The sequence below is a fragment of the Suricata suricatta genome, chromosome 5, assembly GCF_006229205.1.
Source record: "Suricata suricatta isolate VVHF042 chromosome 5, meerkat_22Aug2017_6uvM2_HiC, whole genome shotgun sequence".
NCBI classification, from domain to species: domain Eukaryota; kingdom Metazoa; phylum Chordata; class Mammalia; order Carnivora; family Herpestidae; genus Suricata; species Suricata suricatta.
The window spans coordinates 23,702,912-23,722,923 of NC_043704.1; the positions used below are offsets into that span (position 1 = coordinate 23,702,912).

The 20,012-nt window shown below is 32.7% G+C and overlaps 1 protein-coding gene across 2 annotated transcripts in view; it reads right to left on the bottom strand.

Annotated features, from left to right (window-relative positions):
* The window catches only part of NCAM2 (neural cell adhesion molecule 2), a 500,345-nt gene that overhangs the window by 35,726 nt on the left and 444,607 nt on the right, over positions 1–20,012 (bottom strand). For both annotated transcript variants that reach the window (XM_029939114.1, XM_029939115.1), the window contains exons 13-15: positions 18,187–18,306; positions 14,738–14,859; positions 5,781–5,961 (exon numbers count right to left, since the gene is read on the bottom strand). In XM_029939114.1, the coding sequence (XP_029794974.1) occupies positions 5,781–5,961; positions 14,738–14,859; positions 18,187–18,306 (423 nt within the window). The remainder of the gene's footprint in view (positions 1–5,780; positions 5,962–14,737; positions 14,860–18,186; positions 18,307–20,012) is intronic.

Genomic DNA, 20,012 nt, shown 5'->3' on the forward strand with positions numbered 1-20,012 from the left:
AGCATCTTAATTATTCTCTAATGAAGATACAACTTATGAGTGAGAAAGCACCTGTCATTTCACTGTGCTGTTGGTAAATTCACATTGCTACTCTAAATATGAACTCATTGTATTCTGCAGTGTTTATGGATATTGCTTTTTGCTACCATCATCTTAGAAAAAGTAATAAAAGTAGTTATATTTTTAATATTGAGTGAATGACTAAGACATATCTGTGAACATGACATATTTATACAATGAAATTTTGCCACAAGAATAGAATCCAAGGAGCATTGACCCAATTGACAATAGGCAAAGTCTAGACATATGCCATTATACTGTTTTAAAAATAATTTTGAAAACAAAAGATCAATATGTACGAAATTCAAGGGAATTTTGTTTTGGGTGTAGTATTAACATTTATCACTGACTGAGATTTCCAGATGGTTAAAATCCAGTTCTCTCCAATTTTAACTGAACTTCAATTTCACTGTTGTTGTAGAATTTCTTTAATGTATTTTCTGAACAGATCATAAATTTAATGTTAAGAAGATATTTTTGCATTTGCCATGTACTTGAATGTGCTGTTTTTTTGTCCATGTTGAGTTATTCAGAACTGCAAGGGTATACTAGTGTTGCTTGGAACTAGACTGAGTGCCATCAAAATAATGTTATCAACAGTTCATTAGAAGTATAATGAAAAAAACCATGCAAACACACACACACGCACAGGAACATTTTTAACAATGTATTTAGTGGCAGTGATTTATATAATTTCTTTGTCAGCTTCTTATATTTGAAGGACTCTCAGATGCATTAGATGCTTTCGTTCAGATGGTACAATTGTTTAACCATCAGATCTAAACAACGGATGAATAGAATTGTTTGTCACCAAATTATACTGATAGTGTTAAAATTAGACATGTGTTCAATTCATAGTACCAAAAGCAGAAAAAGGAAGCAATTACTAAAAGAAAAAATGGTCTTTGTTGGTTAAAACTGTCATAAATCAAAAGAAATGGCGGGAAATGTCTTTTGGAATAAATTTATCTCCAACTTCAAGGATTTTTTAAAACATTAGATTATATTCATTCCACTAAATTAGTAGTATATTTAATAATGAAAATTGCAGAATGAATCAAGAAATGCCATATTACCAAGCTCTTGTTCCATAGATTTATAATCATTTTATAAGAATTAACTTATCATAATTATTCAATATTCTCATTGTTTATAAATAAATGAGATGGAATTATGCTGTATGAATATTCCAAAAGGGAGTAATATTGTGATTTTGCACTCTATTTCTATGTAAATCAACAAACACATCTTTCAAAATAAACACAGGTTTAATAAGTGAAAATGAGACAATGATATTCATCACAAAGCATCTTTTAAATCAGAATAATAAACTATGGAGAAATGTGGTCCACTAATGTACATGCATAGGAAAGCCATTATTATCAACATAATATATAATATCCGAGTGTAATATGAGCATATTGTTAAAAAATAGTTCTTCAGCCCAACAAATACATGTATTATATATTTAACCTGCTGCTTACCAAAAATTAAATACATGGAATGAACATAAGCAATGACTTTTTAAATTCAAAAGTCCATAAACTTATTTATACAATGTATAATTCATGCTACCAAACACAAATAAAAACTAAATTAATTTATAAATTTCACATCTTCTTAACCTTATATAAAAAGACCTAAAGTCTACTAGTTTATTATAGAGAAATTATTTCAGATTTGAGTGTGATTTATAAAATTTATTTTAAAGTGGAATAAGAAATCAGACTTTTACGAAGGCCTATGAAGATCATTTTCCTTATTTTACCAATACATAACGCTAACTCTATAAGATATTGTTGATGTAAAGGCTCCCAAATTCACCATCACCCACCACAGCCTTTAAAACTGCCACACAAAACCTTTGAGAGCTAAACTGAACTGTAAAGGCATGCCTTTACTGCGGCTTTCCACTAGGCTTTGGCAGTCAGTGGATTCTTATAGAGAAGTTAATCTTTTATTCTTTCTCCTTTTCCAGGAAGCTGCTATTGGTTTGAATCATCTACACAGTTTTAACAGGGGAGGAAATATGTCTCCTATCTTCTCAGATAGCTGTGTCTCACTTCTCCTTGACCACATGATCTGCTTCATCAGCTGTGAAACACATTTCAGCTTTTTTTCATTCTGAAGTCCTTCTGACACTGTTTCCCGCCCACCCCCCGCTTCTGTTCACCTTCATAGGAAACTTTCTGAAAAGCATTAAATAGCTTGGAGAATAAATCCCATAACCTCACATAATACCCTCAACCCATTCCTACTCAATGTCTCTCTTGACCACTTCAGCAAAATTATATGTAAGATGAACATTTCAACATCTCTTTCACTTGAGTTTTGTTGACCCCTCAGCAGCATCTGAAGTGTCAGATGTGATTTATAGCTTTTCTTCTTGTAAGATGACTACAGTCTTCTGTTTTTTCCAGGAACTCTACTACATCTTAGTCTCACTGGGGGTGGTGGGGTGTGGTTTCCTCTTCCTGTATTGTGTCAGTTTCTTTGGGCACAGCACTTAATCATCTACTCAGTAACCCAAGAAGTACACCTTGAACATCTATGCTGTGCCCGTCCCCCTTCTAGGCACCAGGGAGACATCAATGAGAATTTCAGACATCAACTCTTTTTCATAGAGGTAAGACATTACTCATTGTGTATTTTCATCCTCACCCTGGCTTCAAATACCATTCACCTGCTAATGTTAACATTGTAATGCATGTTTCCAAGCTAGGACTGTCTTCTCAGCTTTATACACACACTTAATAACAACTACTTGACATTTCAAACTTAACAATTACCAAACTAATATTATGTTTGATCCTATTTTCCAAATCCTCCTCTCGAGATTCTTCATCCTAAGAAATGATGCCCACATTGTTCCAACTATCCAAACAAGAAACTCAAAAGTCATCAGTATCTACTATTACACATGTAAGCTTAACCTACATATATATTGTGTCCAGGATTTATTCACAGCTTTCTTTTTCTACTGCTATCATTACTTTCTCAAGTCTTCCTATTCATTCATCTCTTTCTTTTGCCCATATGAGCAAGATTAATTGGTCTGTAATGCCTATCTATTCATATAACATCCCTATTTCAAATGACTTCTTATTGCTTTTAGTATCTCCTTTAAAAATCTTCATGTAGTTTTCAGAAGACCTGGGATTATCTGGGTTGCAGGTCCCTCTCTATCCTTATCTTTGTTCACATGGTTCCAGGTCCTTTTCAGCAATTTATTTTTCTAGATTCTAAAACATATCCATTTATTTTTTCTCTTAGAAAAAATAAGGCGTCCATATAAGACACCATCCCCCAGAAGACTCATTTCCCAAAGGTTTTTTCTGGAAAAGTATTTTCTAAGGGAACCCTTCCCTAGCCCCCACCTAACATCCAAGCTACCAACACAAGTTGGGTACAATTGCCAACCCCTCAAGGCGGCATATCACACCAGCACATCTCTTAGTTGTAATTATTTTGTGGTTATTCTAATGCTAATTGATGTCTAACTTCCCTACAGGATTGTAAAGTCTTTGAGGGCAGGGGCCAGTTTTGTACTTTTCACAGTCATTCCTTTATACTCATTTCGACCTTTGCCCCAAAGCAAAATCCCAATAAATATCTGGAACAAAGGAATAAATTCTAACATTGCAGACCCGGAAGAAACTCGCTTAGCTATGAAGAAATGCATATTGAAAGAAATTAAGTGACAACAGCAAAGCTAAACTATAAACCACAACTCCCTCCATTTTCCTTCTAGGTACTGCCTGCCCACAAACTGATTCTGAAATTGGAACAAAATGTGTTTTTATAGTAAATATATCATAATATATCTTAGATATTTTTGTGCCTATATATGTATGCATATACCTATATATACTTATTTATTTACCCTATTGTCCATACCAAATTTTGTTTTTATTAATAATAATTTTATTATAAAATAAATATACTCTGAAAAATATACTCTGGAAGTATAATATACAGTAACCTGTCTAAAATTGATTCTTTGTTTTACAGTATTTGTTTTACTTATAAAATGTTATCAAAATGTCACCTACTAGCTTCATACTATACTAATTTTTATCTTGCTAAAAATAAGTATTTCCCCCAAACACGAGCTAAATTAAAGATTTAGGAAAATGGGAATACATTATTACAATCCATGTTTGAAGAGTCTGACTCAGATTTAGAATCATATCTGTATCATGTAGCTGATATTTGCATGGAGGATAGTTACTACAACATAAAACATTGTAGAGGCAGTTATTGATGTTTTAGACTCACAGAGGCAATGAATTTGATAATATATTCAACCATTCTTCTTAGTTAGGTCTATCATCTTATAAGGGTATTGGATTTGTCATATGACTAAGTAGTTCTGACACTGAACAGATCCCTTAACCTTCCAAATTTATACCTGCAAAATGAATATGTCTTCCTTGTTCAGTTTAGATTCAGAGATATATGATGAGCTAATGAGATAATAAATGCAAAAGTAATTTCTAAATTTAAAAAATTATAACACAAGATATCAAAATTAGTTCTAGATGTTCCCAACTTCCTACTTTCCAATTATACTTGGAAGTACTTATTAATTAATATTAGCAATACAAAACCAAAATATCAATTATTTTTAAAACATATGAGCAACAGTGATTATTTTATAATAGAAACATTAACTGTATAAAGATACTTTCAATTAAAAAAATGATGTAAGATATCACAAAATCACAAGAATAAGATTAATATCAATTTGAAGTTACAAAAGGTTAAAGAGCATGACTGAACTGACAAACTTTATTTTTTTTCCCAGTCTCAAAATGTTATGTACCAATACTGATACTCTAATATGACTTAAATACACCATGTTTATGAATATGCGGCTGTCATCCCTACATATATACATATAAAAAGTATATGTAAGTTATGTATATTTATACATATTTGTGTATATTTACCTGTAAATATTACAGATATATTTAAAGGAATGATAAATGTTAAAATATGACCCATATGACAACTCACAAAGTTAAATAAGACTATGAATCAGGACAGATTCTTGCATCTTTACCTCTATAACATGTATCTGAAAAAATGTTAGTATCACTCCTGTGGACTTTGATAGTATCGCTAGCATATAATCACAGAAGCACTGTTTCTTAATAAAGGCTGAATCCACCAGGGTGCTGTGAAATACCAATGTAGCATGTCCTGCAATGGTGTGAGCCTCCTTGAAATTCTAGGACTACCTCTGTGACTGTTTCTACCCTATTATGTGATTGATTCTATCTTTCTGAATTCAATTTGCTTGATGCTTCATGGATGGGCTCATCAACTTTGACTGCATTTTCCCTTAAGTGAAGGATCAGCCTCCACATGTTTGGTAGAGACATTGTCTTCTTTGCAAATGATTTTCTGGTCTCAACAGAAATCTTTCATGTTGATTTTGACACTTCACTCTTCCCTTCCATCCTCTCCCTCTGCTCGTTCTCTCCTCATTACTTCAACCACTGAAGTTGTCACAGTGTATTTAAAACTGATCACCCCATGGAAAGAACGATTTTGGAAATCTTAAGTAAGACATGTCACAATAATCATGATTAGAACTTAGAATTTACACTTCCTTCTATAAAATATGTGTTGAATATTATGGAAAAATCCACAGGAGTTGTAAAAAGGTGGTATCAAATTTACTGTACCCTAAGAAAGCATAGAGTTCTGCTTACCTTTAATAATGTTGGGCTTTGGTGGCATGCTGAACTCATAGACTGTTGGTTCTGAATATCCCAATCTGTTGGCGGCTGTAATTTGAACTTCATACCCCATTGTCCACTGTAGATGCTCCAAAATAATGTGGTCTTTATTTCCCTGCACTTTTTTTTCTAGCCACTGATCTTCTTTATCTTTCTGTAGAGGCAATACAAATATATTTTGTAAATACTGATACACTTGAGTTGTAGTTTTTTAAAAAGTTAATTTATCTTCAGGTGGAAAAGTGGTTTATTAATAACAAAAATATATTTTATCATACACAGGGGTAAATGAAGTTGCTTTATCAGTGAAGTCATTTCTAAGACTTTTCTATAAAATGTGTAATGTTTTTATTTTATCCAGAGTGATGATTTATTTCATGATTAAGTCTTGATAATTCAGTGGTTGATAATTCATCTTCGTTAAGATTCTATTTTTATTTCAGAGATATCAGTTTGCGTTTAGCCACTATTTGATTATTAAAAGAAAATGTTAAACATGATTTATAAAAAAAAAGCCTAGCATATCCATTAAAATAATTGCCAGAGACTACTATTTAAGGTTTGAGGTATGTGTTGGGGGAGATAAAATGCCTTGCAAATAAAGTCTGGATATTTTTTATAGATGTAATTTACCACTAGTATTTTTATTACTTTGATGTTTTAGACTCATAGTACAACAACATATAAGAAAAATTATTTTCTGTTAAAAATGTTATTAGCATCAGAAAAAAATGCTATGATCCCATTGAACATTCTACTCTTAAATCCTGATTCTTTTCTTGAAATAAATGCTTTAAATCACATATTTCAATAGCCTTTTATTTGAAAAATATACTATGATTACAATCAACACAGAAAACTAAATATATATAATTTAATGAATTAAGCTATTTTAAACAATGTGAGCATTTGGTTGTGCCATGTTAACCATTTAAACACCGAGAAGTTCCTTCTCTGTTTTGTTTCTTTTGTCTCTAGTACAGAATAATAGTAAATGTTTGCCTCTGTCAGCTTTCATATGGGAGCAGTGAGGAAAATCAAGTACTTTGTATAGTCCAGGGCCTTAGGATCATAAGTATTAACAAAGGACAGCTATTATTAAGGAGAACCTATTTTCATACTAACTTTATAAAAATAAAATCATGTTTTTTAGAATGATGTATTTAATAAATCACCACTGCAATTGCAAACCTCAATGTCCCAGAGACATAATATAAGTAAATTAGAGCCTGGTCATAGTGGTAGACAGATAGACAGATAGATAGATAGGAATAATATATAGATGACCTCTAAGAAAGATTTTATCTTTTTAAATTCAGAGACCAACCCAGCATTACTTAATGTTAGGCCAATATTTTATAATGTATCTTTGACTATAAAGCATAACAAAGGTTCCATAATTTATGGTGAAAAATGAGGATTTATCCTGTATAATCAAACTGTGGAAGTTAAATACATGATTACATTAAACCAATGGACTACAAACATGAAGTATCCATTCAAAGGAGATAAGACATTATTATTTTGATACCATACTATTATTCTATTTTCCTACTTAATTGTTCTTGGTTACATAGAACTTTTTTTTTAAATTTTACAACACTTATAACAAAGGAATCAGTTAGCCTATTTTGATATCTCTTCTAAAAGTAAAGCTATAACACCCCTAATGAAGCCACGAGTTTTGGAAAAGCACATACATTTATAAACAAGAGACAATTCATTTGCTTTCTGAAACTTATAAATGATTAAGATTATATATTGTTTTCCAGTACTATTTAAAGTATGATGAGGTGTACTGGAAAGGCCATTGGAAAACCGAACAGTTTGGGCCAGGATATTTGTAACTTGCCTAAGTCACTAAATGACTAGTAGGCTAAGAAAAGGTTTGCTTTTGAAATGCTCAGGACAGCTGTACCAAACAGCCATGATTTTCCCAACACCTCCTTTCTTCAATTTATCCATCAATTATTCATTCAGCTTTTATTGGGTAGTGGGGTTGCTCTAGAACTATGAACACAATAGTGAGCAAGACATGTATGATACCCTCATCTTGGAGTTTACAAGCCAGTCCAAAATAAAGACATGAGCTCTTTGAAAGACCAAGAATGCTCTGGGAACGTGAAACAGGAAAATTCAATAGAGTCCAGGGGCTAGGAAGGTCTCCTCTGGGGAACTGATGTCACTCTCAATGAAAATAACAAACCCTAGTACCATTTTTCATTTGCCTTAGTCTACTTAATGAAAAGAATGGCTACTCTTTCACGGAAGTATAGATGTAAAAATAAACACCATGATTGAAAATCTCAGAAAGGTGCATAAACACTGAGAGCTACAAAAATAGACACTATAGGTTCATTATTTTTCAGTAAATGTAAAAACATCAGAAGTATTGACCAGAAACACAAAGCTAAAAATATTTATTTAAAAATAATTTTAGATGACACATTATACATACCTGTGCATATACATATACATCCATACATATACAGACACAATAAAGTCTATATAACATACAAATCTGATATATTCTATGGTGTATATAGGAAAGAGGGGGTAAGGAGCTAGTGAGCTGAAACATTAAAGATGAGGGTATACATAGCAGTAGAGAGTTTCCCATATGGCCTTCATTTATTCCAATAATTCCATAAATTCTATGTAACTATTAGTACTTGGTGAGAATTAACATGTTTGGGAAAATTCAGAGTCAAGTTTTGCTTTGGATCGTAGTGGAGATGTGGATTACCCCAGGATAAAATTTATTCTTCAGAGGGATGGATAGACTTCATGTCCTTCACATAATCCTCCAAAAAGACTATTTCTGGGAATTGAGAATTTGAAGTGAAATTTTCTGACAAGAAGAAGACATGCAGATAGTCTCTTCTGAATTACCCATCATTTAACTCTTAATTGTTGAAGCTCTTAGCATGATAAATTAAAAGCCCCTCCATCACTTTAGATAGTTGTACTGAGAGCAACCAAAGGGAGTTCTAATATTTCCCCCAGTGTAAGTCAATTTCATTTTCCATTCAACATTAGACAAGGAGGATTTTTAATCCTGTAATTGCTATTCCCAGGGAATAGGAAAAAATTAAAGTGGGTGTTACCAAATACTCCCCTAGGTATCAAAATCTCAATTATCCATTTTTGGAGTGCCTAATTTACAGAATTTAAATGCCTAGAGAACGATTTAAGATAATCTAGTTGCAAAATGTTCCCCTAGGTAACTTAATGAGATGATTTGCTGAATAGGGCTATTATTAATAAGCCAATTAAATGTTGAAGGGCAGCTACTGAAAGAAAAATGGTCATTTTGCTTTGATATAGCTTCTCATAAGCCCTCCTTTTTTTTATTCAGAAAACAGACAGTGCCAAATAACAGATAAGAGCTTTCTTTATTAGTTATTTTAAAATCATAATATCAGCATATAGGGAAATATTTGCCATCATCTGTATGGGAAGGAGAACTGAGAAGAGATGAAAGAGGTGTTGCTATTTATTTGTAGAAGACCCCTGACTGCTTTTATTTGTAACAAGAAGAAATTCACTCATCCTTTTTGAAGTCTCAGGAAATATATAGGCAACATCAGCTTAAATGAAAGCTGAATAAATATAAGAACAGAGTACAACAGAGGAGGAGAGCTCATACCAACTAGATGAATTTTAAGGTTCTTGTGACTCCCAAGTGTAATGTTTTAAGATTTTGTGTTTCCATATAAGGTAGTTTCTGGTTCCTGGATTACCCGGTAGCAATGATTCAGCTATTCAATACATGTATAACTCTACAAAGGGCTCCAGAATTCTCTACAGTTCCATTTATTACTCGGAATATGGGAGAAGTGACTTACCAATAATACATACTCTCTCTCTCTCTCTCTCTCTCTCTCTCTCTCACACACACACACACACACACACACACACACACACACACTCGTGCATGCACACACACACCAATGCAATTTGAAAAGATAAAAATTTTGGAAGGTTTTAATAAAGTTTCAAATTCAAATTTCTTTCTTTTTAATTGAAGTATAATTGACTAAAATTCTAATTTCTCGGGGCTCCTGGGTGGCTCAGTAGGTTAAGCGAACTACTTTGGCTCAGGTCATGATCTCACAGTTCATGAGTTCGAGCTCTGCACTGGGCTCTGTGCTGACAGCTTAGAGCCTGCTTTGGGTTCTGTGTCTCCTTCTCTCTCTGCCCCTCTCCCACTCACTCTCTGCTTCACTGTCTCTCTCAAAAATAAATAAGTATTAAAAAATTCTAATTTCTTTTTTCTTTTATCATAACTGATTCAAATTGCCTTTTTTCCCCCACATCTTAAAGCTTGGTAAAATATTGTAAACTGGACCCTACTACCTAATCTATTCCTAGTTTCCATCACCCATTTATTTCTTTAGGGAAAACTAAAATCTAATTTTCTTATCCATCACCTTCTGTGATCTCATAACCCATGAAAATTCACCCAGTGCAAGTGTTTTTTCTCTTGCATCCATTATTTCTTGTATCTATTAATCTAATGATAGTATTGCTTATAATCATTCAACAGACACTTATTTACTAATTTATTTATTGATGCATTTATTCATTCAGGCAAGAAATAGTCTTTTTGAAGATATCAATATGAGGATGCATAAAACTCATCCTCTTCATTAGCAGCAAAGAAAAATCAAAAAGCTTAGGACTCTTTAATGACCATAGTTATTATCTGAAAAAGCTTCAAAAGTTATACTGATGACTTTAAGTAAATTTCAGTGTACTCACCTAAACATACATTAATCATAAATTGTTAATATTACTAATAGTTAATTAGAAAATAAATTATCTCAACAACAAAAATTCAATTTTAGTTTTTTTTAAATGCCCTTTTTCAAAATTATCTTTTCTATGGCCATTGAGATGCAAACTTCCAGAATCCAAATAACATAAGAAGGTCAATTAAGACTCAGAAACATATGCTAGAGCACTGTTGCTAGTCCCTAAAGTAACTTCTTCACAACTGATTTTAAGCAACCAATTTTCTTTAGCCCTTCTTAGCTCAGGAAATTTATTTAATGTGAACACTAAATGATAGTTATGGTCCCATAGCTATCATCAAATTAGGGAGAAAACAGTGAAAAACTCATGGAAGCATGTAAAAAACTATGTATTAAATTATATGGAGTTACATGGACTCTACAATCAAAGTAGATATAAAATATTCTGTATTTAAAGTAACTTCTTTCATTTTCCATACACATTATAAGATTAATAAGCTTGTCTTTATTCTCCAAATACATGGTTTAATCCTATTGACTTATTGTTAGAGACATTAATTTTTACAAAGAATCCACAGAGACATCTAATTCTGCTTTTACTACCTTAGTTCTCTTTTAATAAATTCTGTCTTCCTAATGGGTAACTGAACAAAGTCATGTGCTTTATCTACTATATAGTAGCATAGAATAGTATGTGTTCCCTGATCTATATTGTTAAATATTCTCTATATTAGGATATGATTTGTCTTGTCCTCATCCCCATGAAATGCAAGTTAGAAAGGGCTGGGGATTGGAAAGAGGAGGGGTAAGGCAAGACAGATGTAAGATGGAATTGAGAAGGGATTAAAACCTTCTGTTACTGGTAGGGTAAAAGTAGATATTGTGTAAATAGTAAAGACAGAGCTTTGCTACTATTAGTTTGGGAGGGGGAGAGAAGAGAAAAAGAATGGGAGATACAAATTTATTGAAAATCAAATTTGTCTTTGTTCAGGTTTTAAGCTATTCTAGTGAACATGTTTGGTTTCAATAATGACCGGGGACACAAATGGCAGTATAGTGAGTCGGGGGAGGGATGCTAAACTTTCTGTAATGGGAGGTAGATATCTGGATGGCCCACTCTTCTACTACTCAAAATGCCAATACTGTGTCCTTTTAAGATACACAGGATTCCTGACAGATATCCATCTTTATGGATCAAATTGTGTTCCCCCCACAAGTTTATATGTTAAATCCCTATCCTGCAATGTGACTTTGTTAGGAGATGTGGCTTTGAAGACCTCATTAGGATAGAGCCCTATTCCAATGAGACTAATAATTTTATAAGGAGATGAAGAGACGTCAGGGATATATATGCAGACAAAAGGTCATAACAGCAAGAAGGAAGTCATCTGCAAGCCAAAAAGAGAGACCTCAGAAGAAACCAAACCCTCTGGAACCTTCATCTTGGAATTCCAAACTCCAGTGTTCTGAGAAAAGAAAGTTCTGTTGCTTAAGCCATCTGACTGTGGTATTTCATTATGGTAGTCCCAGTAGACTAAGATGATGATAAAGATAATTATTTTAACAAGTTGTGGCAGACCCCAGATTCTACTGTGTAGCTGGCCAACTCCTAAGTAGCCACTTTCCATTTAGTGACAATCATGAGAAATATTTCTGTCTAATAAGACATAATTCTAATTCTGCTCAGTGGAGTTTTTGGAAAATGTTGCCATATTACTGGAAAAGAAAGACAAGTTCAGTGTAAACAAACTATTATGTCTTTGTTCTTTCTATTTTCTTCACATTTTAAATGTGGATATGAATTCACCATCTTAGAAACACAAGATAATCTATATGAGGAAAAATGACAACATGCTAAGGATAAAAGAATGTACAGAAAACTGTTTTGGCCTGCCTGATTCTGTAGTTGAAAAGTCATACATTCTTTAAATATAAACTGTTTTATTTTTAAAAATTTTTTAATGTTTTATTTGTTATTGATACAGAGAGAGACAGAGCATGAGAGGGGGAGGGGAAGAGAGAAAAGGAGACACAGAACCAGAAGCAGGCTCCAGGCTCTGAGCTAGCTGTCAGCACAGAGCCCGACGCGGGGCTCGAACCCATGAACGTGAGATCTGACCTGAGCCGAAGCCAGAGGCTTAACCGACTGAGCCTCCCAGGTGCCCCTATAAACTGTTTTAATAAAAGCCATTGGTGTCTGAAGAAAAGATACAATTGGAAATAATAAATATTTGCTATCATCAGGTGAAATAAATGATTCTGGTTGAACGCAACATAGCACTGATGTTATTTCCAATATCCAACTCTTTAGAAAGGCTATGTCAAACATCACTTTTAGGCACAAATTATATTTATAGAAAATATATTAGATATAATTTTATAACTCCTCATTGCATCTCAGTGTTCACCATGGAATTTATTGGGATGTCCTACAAATTCTTATCATCCACCTGTATTTTATGCCATAAATTCTTCTGGGTAGAATTGTAGGCCTCAATCTGCATGTGAGGTCTATTCTACCAGTCTGATTCCTGAATTCTGTTCAGGCCTATGATCCTTAGAGACTCTTTCCCTTCCAAAGAGTTTCCAGATGGTCAAATAAGAATGGCCATGAAACCTGGCTTGAGTAGCATGAAATGATCAAATTCATAGAAAGACTGGGAGCCATTCAGAGCTATTTTGGGGGTAGATGCATGAAGCCTTCAAAGACAATTAGCCACAAAACACCCAGAGCTGCTTATCATTCCCAGCATGAAACCTGCAACAAAGAGGGATCCTGGCCAATAATTTTAAATTTAAAGACTGATGTCTAAAATTATTTACATGTTTTTTTTTTCAAAATCAAACTCCAAAAAAAATCAAACTCCTTTTATTACTAACCTTTAAAACTTAGATGTATGAATTAAAAAAACTATTAATTTTGAAAACTATGAATTTCTGGAGAAATAGTTAACATTCATCTATATACTATTAAGGAGGAATTACTTAAAACACTATTTGCTAAGGAGTGCCTGCGTGGCTCAGTCAGTTGAATGGCTGACTTTAGTTCAGGTCATGAGTTTGAGCCCTGCAGTGGGCTCTGTGCTAACAGCTCAGAGCCTGGAGCCTGCTTCAGAGTCTATGTCTCCATCCCTTTCTACCCCAGCCCCACTCACATTCTGTCTCTCTCTGCCTGTCAAAAAATGAATAAACATAAAAAAACAACAACATTATTTGCTAAAATATAATAAACTTGGAAAGTATTAATAAATGTCCAGTAAACATAAATATCAAATTGATACTGTATTATAGAGATAATCATAAATGTTAACATATAAACTCATAAATGTTAATATATAAACTTCACAAAATTTAATTGAAAATTGTGTTTCACTTTTAACATATTCTGCACCAGACACAAATACTGAATGGTATTTACGGGCAAAATTGTTAAGAGAAGTCACTTTTAGTGGCCTTTGGTATAATATTCTGTCAAAGGCCAAGTCCATTGGCCTCTTTCTCTATCATTCTGAAACCAGAAGATGTCCTTCACCCCCTACACATGTAAGTCCCAGGACAGCTCTTAGCTGTCCAAATTCCCATATTAGCTAGCGTTAATTAAATTTGAAAAAAACTAAACCTTCTTTCTCAAGTTCAATGTGGGCATACTTTGTTAAGTGCGGATTAGGGTACTTTGTATTTTAATAAAAAAATAATGCCAAATAATTAATAAGCATAAGGCTTTAATAACTTAATTAATGCATAGAATTTTAAAAATAAAGTGTTTTGGATACAGTAACTAAATAATTACCTACAATAACTAAAATTGAGAACAGGGGCTTGGCTTAGAGTTACTTATATTAAGCAGAATGGAAGATGAAAATATTCTGCTAAACTTGTCAGAGAAACAAGAAAGATGTTACTTCATTTCTCAAATATTGCTAAGTTTAGAAATCACAAGATTTGTAACATGCCATTATTTTGATGGTCAATACTGAGATTTTATTCAAGAAATGGCAGGTATTTCACAATTTACAATGAATTTCAGCAGTGGACATTTAGCAGTCAAATTCCTATGAGAACCGTGTATCATTGTTATTTCATATGCGTTCTTGCCTGATATGTCAAGAAATTCAATGCAAATTCAATGCAATTTGAAAACATCTCATAAAATGATAAGAAGAAGGTACTTACACTTCTATATTTTACAATATATTCCAAAATAGGAGCCCCTCCGTCGTCCTGTTTGGTGATACTGAGTTTAAAGCTCTTCCCAGTGCTCGGCTGCCCATGTATGGATGGAGGACTTGGCTCACCTAAATAAGCAATACAATATTCTTGATTTTTAAACACATCTCATAAACCTAGAGAGACTGAATTTCAATAAAGAACACTGTCATGTAATAAAAAAATGTAAAATGTTATCTTGAATTTACCATTTTCCATTTTTCCTTTGCTGTGATAAACCCTGATCCTTTCTCCCCACCCAAGAAACAATAACATTCATAAATATAGAAGCGTCATGACAAAATCATGACACATGAGAAACAAAATATTATTTTATATTGATGCACAAATGTTCTGAGAATAGTATTGCCTTATACAAGCACAGGCTTTATTTTTTGTGTTATTAATAGTGCCCAATCCTATTTATTAATGTGATCTTGGAAAACTTTTTGTATATATGTATTACTATAAACATATTAAGTTATCAAACTGTATGGAATATATTCTTACCAGGAAAGATAATGGTTTAACAATTACTTATGTGCTTTAATGAGTATTTTTTTAACTAGATGGAGATTTGAATACAGAAATTTTGTAGTATCCAATCAACAGACATGCGTTCCAATATATTTATGAACATACTTGCCTTTCATGGTCCTCTTCCCGTGGAAGTGGTGTTATAACAAAGATGCTTATATGTTTAATATGAATAGGATCTACTGAAATATAGGAGTGTTCTATATGAAGGATGCCATCACGCTTGGCAATATGGAATGGGAATGCCTTGCTACGTGTCACTTAAGTGATGGCCTTCAGCAACAATGGCATCCTCTTCCTCTGTTTTTTTCCAGTTCCCCACAGGTATGAATATAGTAATACTGAGGAGCTTTCACGGGGTATGGTTTAGTTTGCAAGGTTCCCCAGACTTGTAGTATTGATCTAGTCAGAGGAATGTTAAGACAAACTAAGCAGAATAGAGTTAAGAGGATTTATTGCTTCTAAACATGGAAAATCTGGTTTTATTATCAGCAGGTTAGTGTTCTTTTTTTTTTAATATGGTGTTTATAACCTTAAGCAGTGAGTAGTTTGGGAAAAGGCATATCATTAAGGAAATATGCCAATTGGGTTGACATGCAGGTAAATGATAAAATAGCCTTGTATACACTAGAGTCAGATAGGAACAAAGTCAATAAAGGAATTTTGGAGTGACTCTTCATGAAAATAAATTACACTAGTGTGCAAATATTATCACATGACATGACTTATAGTCAATGTATTTTCAAACAAGGAATTAAAATGTCTGTAAAAACCAGTATAATAATTTCTTTAAAAGACTTAATAGGGATTATGGGAAAACCTAAATATTATAAAATGGATTTTTACTTGGTTGTTTTAGTATAATTTCTAAATTGAATGTTAGAACATGTGTGTTGTACAGTATAAATTTATTTAACAATATTGTAAACATTATTTTAATAACAGCATTTTGAGGTAATAAATATATAGCAGAAACTGCATTTTCAGTTACAAATGTTTTAACATGTGTATTTAAAATATTTATGCCTACATTTAACCTGTACAATATACTAAGTTTGTGGGGCACCTGGGTGGCTCAGTAGGTTAAGGATCCGACTTGAGCTCCAGTCATGATCTCGCGGTTTCCAGTTCAAGCCCCACATCGGGCTCTGTGCTAACAGCTCAGAGCCTGGATCCTGGTTCGTATTTTGTCTCCCTGTCTCTCTGCTCTGCCCACCCGCAATCTATCTCTCCCTCAAATATAATAAATAAACATTAAAATTTTTAAAAAATATATATGAAATTTGTGATTCCATTACAGTTCCTACTTCCTTTGAAAATAAAGTTCTGAACAAATGTAATGGTTATTGGAAAATCAATTGATTAAAACAATGGTTTCTATTAGACATTACAATGTTTATGCAAAAGTAATAATATAAATAACAAGAAATAATAATGGATAATTATGACATACTAAGTGCTTTGCATATATCATCTTATTTAAACATCAAAAAAATCTTGAGAAGCAGCTAAAATATTTGTGTATTATTAAAAAAAACTAAGACCTGACCCTTAAAGTCTCAATGTTTAGGACAGAGGTCTGCAAGTCAACAGCTGTGCACTAAGAAATTAGAAGTGTTTAATTTTAAAAGTAGAGATAAAAAAAAAGAGTAAAAGAGAAAAGTTTTATGTGTGAAACACCTAGGATGGTGTTCTATGAATGAAGGAAGGGTAGTGTGCCTAACTCAAAGAGGAGAAAACATTGGAGGAGTTAGCCAAGGTTTCAGTGGTCCTGCCTGCTTTGGGGACTGATATGCAGTGACCTGGAGAGAGGAATCAAGAAAGAATTCACAATACTTTGGAAAAAGAAAACAGTATGACCAAACTTGAGTTCCATTTCCTGCTGCAGATTGTAATGTGGCCACAGAGGGAGGAGCTATGAGCAGGGCTGGCAGGCAAATGTGTGTGTGAATGGAAGGTGCAATGGTGAAGGTTGCTGTTGAAGAGTATAAGTAGAGAAGGGATAGACCTGTTTAAATTTGTATACTGTCACTCCAGAATTATTTTACTTGAAACTATGATGGTGAGTCAAGATATATCCGCAGTCATTCTGAGGTGAAAATAATGAGGGGTTGAAAAAAGACATAGGCATCAGATGTGGAGAAAAGAGAAGACATCTGATAGATTTTACGAGAAACAAGAGTTGGTCATAAATTCGGGTAAGATAATTTATTGTGGCCAATTAGACTGTCCTAGTAGGTGCATATAACAAGCAGGATGATGCATGGATTTTATAACAGTGTTTGTTGAGCCACAGTCATATTTTCTCACATTTTCAAATAATTTACTCAACATAAAGGAAACAAAAGTCTCTTCAAATTCACCTTAGTTTTGTATAATTCAACTATAATACCCCAAAACAGGATAGTAGCAGGAATTACAATAGCTAATCTTCTGCAATCACCATGGTAATGGATTTATTTAACGGTGCCTTTTCCTCACACTTAGGACCTATACAATTTATGGGATAAAGGCAATAGTCACGTATCATTAAAAGAAAAAAATATTGGACATATTACATAGTCACTGTTTTTGCTTTCTCACAGACTGTAAACATTACAATCTAATTAATCAGACAGCAAATGAATAGGACACTGCTGATGGGAACCATTTCCCAGGAGTAGCTTTACTGTATTTATTGTAGTACACTTTTTTTTTTGCCTTGTTCAAGAGCAAAGTTATTTTTATAAATCTTAGATGCCACCAATTTCAGAAACCACTTCAACAAAGACATAATTCACTTCCCCAGATTGTTGAAACACCTCCATGAATTTTAAAACCCCTTAAATTTACAAGTGAAGAGAAAGGCAAGAGAGAGCAAAACAGAGATGATTACTTACGAACTGGTAATGTCTGGAAGATTTCTACTTTACTGTAGTCTCCTTGCCCTTTTCCATTTACTGCTGCAACCCTGATTTCATAAGTTGTATTTGGTTCCAGGTTGCTCAAAACAACCATTGCTAGCAGGAAAAAAACAAAAAAAAAAACCCACAAATATATATGTATGTAAATATATATCTCTATCTATATATAATTATGGTTAATAATTTTAATAAGTAAATGAATCAACCCATTATAAAGCTGAGTGAATAATTTCATTGTAAATATTTCCATAAAATAGTTGAAAAAAATAGGAACTACATATAAGAAGAGAATGAATAGTCCCCTTTGTCACCTCTGTTTTAGCTTTCTTTTATGATACTTACACTCACAATATATTCAAGAAATAAGAATGATCTAAATAAAAATTCTTACTGTATGCATTCCAAATAATTTAACTACTTTAAATAGATTATTTTTATGGAACTTCATAGAGATATAAAATTCAATAGACAGAACTCTGGCTTTTGGTACAAAGTGTTTCACTCATGTCCAAAGAGTGTCACAAAGCTGACTCTACAACCAACGTAGATCATTTATTTGATAATCTCAAATCAAATTAAATTATTTTTAATGCTGGTTTGCAGGTTGTCACCTCTTGTATTTTTTCTCTGAATTTCTTCTCAATTTTATACTTTATTGTACCTGAATTCAACATGGCACCCATAAGAGAGAATCTGAAAAAGTACAGGTAAAGGTTAACAGATATATCTCCTGGGTCATGTCAATCTTTTCAATTTGCCAAAAATATTGGGTACAATTGCAGTTTTTAAAATTTCATTTTTTACAAATTTCTCTGAAGAAGCCAACCAAATTCCATAGATGCCTCTATCCTTACTGCTTTCGCTAAATAGTGCAAACATTTACTAGTGGAAGTGACAAAGCCTTGATAAACAAACAAAAGAAAATTATGTCTGGTGTACATAATAAATCAAATAACTAATTCATAATAGGAGATGTAATTGACCATAAAATAAAAGTTTCATAAAAGGAGCATATTTGTAAAGATATTGGTTTATATGAACCATGACTGAAGATGGTATACATTCAATAAGTTACAATGTAACTTTTAACATATTTCTGAAAACTAATTTCATCACAATAAAGATTCTTTAGATAATTTTTATTCTACATTATATGAACATACATAATGAATATGTTTTGATACTTCCTTTTGTTTCATTCTTTTCCCCTATATTCATTTTCCTGACATCTTTTTAGCTTTTTGATTATAATAGTTTAATCTTCATTGAATTATTTATTAAATTACAGAAAAGAAAAACAGTTGCTGAATGCATGGTAAAGGTGTTTTTTTCTAAAATAAAGAATTAAAAAATATAAAAAATTAGTATATATTTTTACATGTTTCAGACATATTTTGTCATATATATCAGATAACTGTTAATGGTAAAAAACATTCCAGATATCAACCATACCTTATTTAGTATAATAAACATGTTCTAAAACATGCAAAAAGATATATTTCCAATTGGCAGAATTTACATTTGTATTTCTCAGTTTCTCTAACTTGTAAAAAAAAACTGAGTTTTTTTGAGAGCTCATTGCCTTATCAAAAACTCAGATTATAATATTGAAGTTATAGTGTCAAAGTTAAGAGAGGCCACGTGGGAAATCACTAATGGACAGGGATATCTAACTGATTAGAAGCTACAAGGATAAATGAGAAATCCAAGACAAACTGGATTCTGGTTTCCTGAAAAAGCTCCAAGTCTGTCTGGAATCAAAGTATATATAATATAATATTAGCCTAAGGGGAAAAATATGT